General features: G+C 31.0%; 1 protein-coding gene across 1 annotated transcript; it reads right to left on the reverse strand.

Moving 5' to 3' along the window:
* Nucleotides 1-1,040: 1,040 nt before the first annotated feature.
* On the reverse strand, nt 1,041-5,789 carry LOC126909566 (zinc finger MYM-type protein 1-like). The gene is made up of 4 exons (XM_050692000.1): nt 5,689-5,789; nt 3,347-4,097; nt 2,925-3,304; nt 1,041-2,852 (listed from the first exon to the last, which is right to left on the reverse strand). Exons 1-4 carry the CDS (start codon nt 5,787-5,789, stop codon nt 2,129-2,131), a joined length of 1,956 nt encoding a protein of 651 aa, XP_050547957.1. The 3' UTR covers nt 1,041-2,128.
* Between the last annotated feature and the right edge of the window lie 636 nt (nt 5,790-6,425).

The raw sequence follows: 6,425 nt of genomic DNA on the forward strand, positions 1-6,425 counted from the left end.
CAAAAAAAAGAGGTTAAAAAGATCTACTCAATAGCGTATTATAAAATTTGATTATAATTGTAAGAATTCATTGTTAATTCAAGAGAAACTAACAAACATTTTTTTTAGAAATTATTTATATAGCAACATGTTACCAAAAAATTTGGAATATTATAGTATAGTAGTAGCACACACAAATAGAGTAAAACAATTATTAAATTACAAAGTAAAATGATTTAATTTTGTAGTAGAAACCTATCATGTCAAATATTCATATTAAACTTGATTCGTCAATAAATACTTTGAAAACATTAGAAATGAATGATTTTAATTGTTTGCATGGAGAACATGGGATAAATAACTGTTTAATTGATAAATTAGAATTTTTTTTCAATTTTTGAGGGTAATATCTTCAACCTATATNCTGATAAATTAGAATTTTTTTTTCAATTTTTGAGGGTAATATCTTCAACTAATTGTAATCATTTGACGTATTGATGGAAAATGTAGGTCAAGCTAGGGCAGAGAAAATAAATGATAGTCACAAAAAAATACCTTCTCAGCTTTGCATCAAAGCTAAAACCTAAAATATAGTAAAATAATTTTAATATGAAAAAGAAATTTCTTCTCGCAAGAGGCGACTACAGTAATAGGATCCTTGATCTTTATTGAAATTATTGAATCTAAATGAGATAAAAATTAAACGAGTTGAAAATTTATCCTAACTTAAAAAAAAATTTTTAAAAAAATGCAAAGAATTTTCTTGCCATACGCGGGTTGGAAACTTGTACCCCAAGCGCGTAAGACAAGTTTTACCGATTTGGCAACCGTACGTCGCTTCCGTCGATTGAAAAAAATGACAATTTAATCTAGTTCAAATTTTAAAGCTATTTTCACGATTTAAAAAAAGCAAAAAAATTAAAATAAGTTTAATTTTCTATGCTATATCAATTTGATTTATATAATATTTATAAAAATCAGTGTACTCCCCTTGACAGGTANCTATGCTATATCAATTTTATTTATATAATATTTATAAAAATCAGTGTACTCCCCTTGACAGGTATTTTAAATTAAAATAAAATACAAAACCCCAAATTTTAACACAAAAATAGCATATTTTTTAATACGGTAGTCATTTTCACTACAAAGACAAAACTAGAGGTCAAATTTATTTTTTTAAAATTAAAGTATATTTCATAAGCTTTAATTTAAGATATATATAAAAGTATCAGTCTTTCCAGAACATTTTCAATAGTTATGTTACTATTTTTAAACCCTTCCTGTAGGCTGTTAAAGGGTCAAATGTTCTCAAAAATATATAAAATGATAGATAAATACCTAAGGTATATATATAAAAATAAATTATATTAATTCGGTCATTTTTAAAAATGTTATTGCAATTTTAGGTAAAAAAATTTTTAAAAATGTCAAAAATGAGCAATATTTAAATTTCTAATATTTTGGAGGTAACGTCTTCGACTCGATACGATTTGGGATCTTTTGACGTATTCATTAAAATCGGTCCAGCGAGAGCCATAGGCGTCATTTCAATATTTTATCTGGGGTGGCAAATTTAATTAGCCTAAATGACCTTTTTTTTTTTACAAAAATAACATTTGTTAAACTAACTCCCATATATGGAAGGCCATAATTACCTTAAAACAATATTTTTTAATCACTTACCTTACTAGCTAAACCTTATTTAACCCATTGAATTATAAAAGAGAGAAATTAAGTAAATATAAAAAAACTTTTAATAATAATCAATGTTTATATTCATTTTCATACAAAATGAAGTCTTCTATTTCGGTTTAAATCAAAATCATCAATAACTTTAGAAATGTTTACTTTTACATTCCTTTCGATGGCTAAAAGAGCCAAAGATGATAATCTATCCTGTCCAACTGTACTTCTGGTGTATGTTTTCAATCGACGCAAGCATGAAAAAGACCTTTCACATGAAGCCGAGTTCATTGGAATCGTGAAAAACAAACGAAAAAGTTCAAAAAGCATAGGAAACACATTTTTCAAAGATTTATGAACAAAAACGTCAGCTCTTTCTTGAATTGATATGTTTCTTGATTCTTCCATTTTAAGGAAACATCTAAGTTCAGATAGAAGAAGTTCGTTGTCTAAATTATAATATTTAGACACATATTGCACAGAGGCTGTGTCTACATCGGTTCCACCTAGAACTCCACAAGTGGTTAAGTACATCTAGGATGTTTTCTTGAAGTATAGCCTCTATCTCCTCGATTAGGATATCAATAACTGGCCAAAGGATTGATACTTTGTAGTACTGCTCTACAGATTCAAATGGGGTTTTACTTCCTCCACCAATTTTTAGTGGAATTCGGCTATTTCTTGGCAGTTGGGCGGTTTTAAACCCGCACTTGTCAGTGATGTCTGTGCAGTGATCAAACAACTTTGTGAAAAATTCATGTGTTCTGAAGGATTTTAATACATCAAGAGTGCTGTTTTTTACAGATTTCACAATTTCATAAGTCACACTACTTGACTGAAGTGTTTTTGACAGTACATCACATTGGGATAGAACTCTTTTGAGCAATAAAAGATCAAATACAAAGTTAAAGTCCTCAATATTTTTCAATAACGCATTGGCTTGTCCACCACTATCATTGTCTTTTTCGTAAATCTCCCGTAAAGTTGCAAGAGTGGCATCAAAATTATCTAGTAGAGAGCGTACGGCTTCGACACGACAAGCCCATCGAGTGTCACTTAAAGATTTTAATGTTACTGTTCCACCATCATGGCTTTGAAAAGTTTTTTGAATTTCTTCAAAAACAGCATGTCGTTTAGTTGATTTCGCAATGAAGTTATAAAGACTTTGAAGTACAAAGAACGTGTTTCATATTGAAGTAATACGAGTGCAACAGCTTACAATGCACAAGTTCAATATATGCGCGTTGCAGTGAATGTACATTGCCATTGGAGCTTCTTGCATAATTATAGCTGCCACTCCTTTATATGGGCCTCTCATGTTTGAGGCGCCATCATAGCACTGAGCACGTAGGTATTTTAGGTTCAAGTCCAGCGAAATCAAAACATTCTTCAGTTCATTGGCCAGTGAAACGCCGTCAGCTCTTTTAGTACGGTAAAATCCTACAAATGACTCATGAATTTCTAACTTGTCATTAACATACCTTAAGACAATAGCTACTTGTTCGTGTTTTGCTATGTTTTGAGTCTCATCTGCTATAATGGCAAAAATCTTTGCCTCTTTAACTTCTTTGGCAATGTGCATTTTAATTTGTTCCCCAATAATTGACAATAGCTCATTCTGGAAAGTCGGTGAGGTATACTGAAATTTTTTTTGATTATTCATGAAGAATTTTTTTATTACACAGTTATCTATAGAACGAAGCTTCATAAGCTCCAAAAAGTTTCCTCTATTCTTCGAATCTGTAGATTCGTCATGACCTCGCAAAGCAATAGATTGCCTACCACAAAATATCAGCGATTCACACAAAGCTTCTAGGTACAATCTGTTTTCTTTTACTTCTTCTGAATACTGCTGATGTACTTTTTCTATAACAGTGCCACTTTTGTCTGCTTCTTTTAGAGAATTGAGTTTAATGTTACTAATTCTATGTGAGCTGCTATTCTCGTGTTTCTTAAACGCGTTTACAGCTTTCTTCCATTTGGAAAATCCAGTGAGGGTAAATACATCTTCTGCATTATTTTCTTCAGAGTTGTAAAACAAACGGCAGACAAAACAGAACGCTTTATCTGTTAAAATACTGTATTCCAGCCAAGAAAATATTTTATACCACTCTGGCCTAAATTTCCTACCGTCCACTTGAGGGAAATTTAAATCCTGTGGTTGAAATGAACCTTCCTTAAAATATGTCTTGGCCATACCTGGTCCATGAGTAGGATCTCGTTTATTAATTGGACCAATTATTAATTGGTCAGTTGTACTGGAGGAAGACCTGAGCCTCTGTATTTCATTTGAAGGAGAATTACCCTTAGAAGTTGTGGTTGAGAGAGCGACTGATAAGCCTAATACATCTTCTACTTCTGGTTGATGTTCCAAAGCAACTCCATCAAATGGTTCATCTTCTAACCGTTTCTTCTTACTCGCAGGGTCTGAGCTAAAGTAAGACAGCAACGAATTTGTCCTTTTTTATTTTTCTGAGAAAACTATAAAAACAAATAGCAAAATAAGGTTCTTTTTGAATTCCAAATTTATAAATTTTTGCGAATAGGTTTATTGTTTTGTTTGATTGCTTGCGGAGGTGTAGTAATGAAGTGGCAAGGTGGCATTTTGCCCCTTCCCAAAATATAATTTTTGTTGGCAAAATGGTCTTTTTTCTTTAATACAGTTGGCCGAAATGAATTTATGAAATTAAATAATATAATTAAGTTATATCATACAAAAAAAATAGAGAAAACACACTATTACGAATATGCTTGTGTAACGCATATTTCATATGAGACCTATGATCACAAGGAGGACGACAATTAGGAGTTTTTATTTCTTAAAGATAAACACAGTAAGGTTTTATTGTAATTTTTGTAAATTTTTTGTATACTACAGCTATTTAGGATCCAATTCAATACACGGAATACTTAATTCTGCCACCTCAACAACCATTTTTTTATATACTCATAAAAATTAAAAATGTTTTCTCTACATCGCATCAAGGTCTTCAATTCTAAATGTACTTATTTGCGTTACAACTTAAATGTATTTTGGAAAAAAGAATGAATTAAATGCGTTTAAAACTTTTTTAAACATTAATTTTTCTGAGGTGATAAAAAAAGTTTATGAAACAAAAAAACACTAAGATAACAGTTATAATCAATTTTAATAGGTTTAAATACAAATTGACATTTAATGAATTATTTATGGATTTAAGGCATGCAAAATTTTTTTGATCCGTTGAGAACTAATTTTAGTGTACTAAGACCACAAGCTATTTCAAATCAAAAAACCATCTGGATAAAAAAAAATGTGTAGGCTTGGATCGATAAAGATTTTTATTTAATTTGATCTGCTTTATTTGAATCTGCATTTAATTTGGCCCATATCCCCTTATACTCTAATACTATATTTACTATATTTACAGTATCGTACTTCAAAAATTCGTGTGGGGGGCCTGACTATAAGTATACCTATTATGAAAAATTAGTAGCTATATGGTGTGGAACAGATTGATTACAGTTGATATAAGCTCGTTGTATAGAATCTTTCAAAACAAAATTTTATTAATGTAAAATACTTGATAGAATAGCCAGGACCGGCTTGAAAGCGGTTCAGATGAGGGACGAGCAAAAAAAAAAAAAGGTCTTAAAAAAATTTCAACCACTAAATAGGCCCCGCAAAAATATTTTGCACGTTGCCCCGATTTTACCAAGCCGGCTCTGACAATAGTAAATAATACGATAAATAACTAAAATACCGTACTTATACATAACTAATTAAACCTGTAAAATTAATTTTATAAACTTACCATGTCTTTGATCACAAAAATAAAAAACTGGCATAAAGCTACTCTAGCAACTAACTCTGCTCAATAGCAAAAATAGTGGCTATACCATTTAAGATGGAAATAACCGATAATCTTTCTAGGAAACTAGTATAGCTTGTTAATGTTGTCGCGACGTTGATAAGGGTACTATTTCTGTAAACATTTTTTGTACATATGTACATAATATATTTATATACAATAACAATATTACGACACAGTCGCGGTGTCATCACTCAGGTGTTTCCCCGCAGCCGTGCCAGCTAACCATCGCCCTACTACATACGCGAACACAGGACTGATACGCATACGCATTATTATCATTTTTATTATTGACAAGAATCTTTCATGTATAGAATATTTTTTAATTAGATAATTGGAAATAATTAAGTTTTACTTCAAAATTCTGGGGTGGCAAAATACTGGGTCCAGAAATTCAGGGGTGGCAACTGCCCCCCCTTGCCACCCCCAAATGACGCCTANAATTCAGGGGTGGGAACTGCCCCCACTTGCCACCCCCAAATGACGCCTATGGCGAGAGCTGTGATTGAGCGTTCAGACACAAAAAAAAAAAACTCATCATATTAAAATTAATACCTTCTCAGCTTCGCATCGATGCTAAAAAATGAAGTTTTAGTTGTGTAACTAAAAATTCAAATCTTTTCTTTATCTAAAGACTGAGTAGTCTTTTCAGAAAAGAAATTAAATAAGTTTGTTCATATAAATATATATATATATATATATATATATAGATATATTTAATACTTCCCAGTAGGGGTGGTATCCAGATTTTTTTAATCCAAGATAACATTTATCGAAATCAGAATATCATGTTTTATTAAAATTTTATTCAAGTTTCTTCTGACTTGCCATTTATCAACCTTCACGAAATCCTATGGGCTTGAATAGATGCAAGTTCAGTTTTTCGCTCAAATAAAATAATATTTTATC

Source organism: Daktulosphaira vitifoliae, unplaced genomic scaffold (genome assembly GCF_025091365.1).
Source record: "Daktulosphaira vitifoliae isolate Bord-2020 unplaced genomic scaffold, ASM2509136v1 Scaffold_572, whole genome shotgun sequence".
NCBI lineage: Eukaryota > Metazoa > Arthropoda > Insecta > Hemiptera > Phylloxeridae > Daktulosphaira > Daktulosphaira vitifoliae.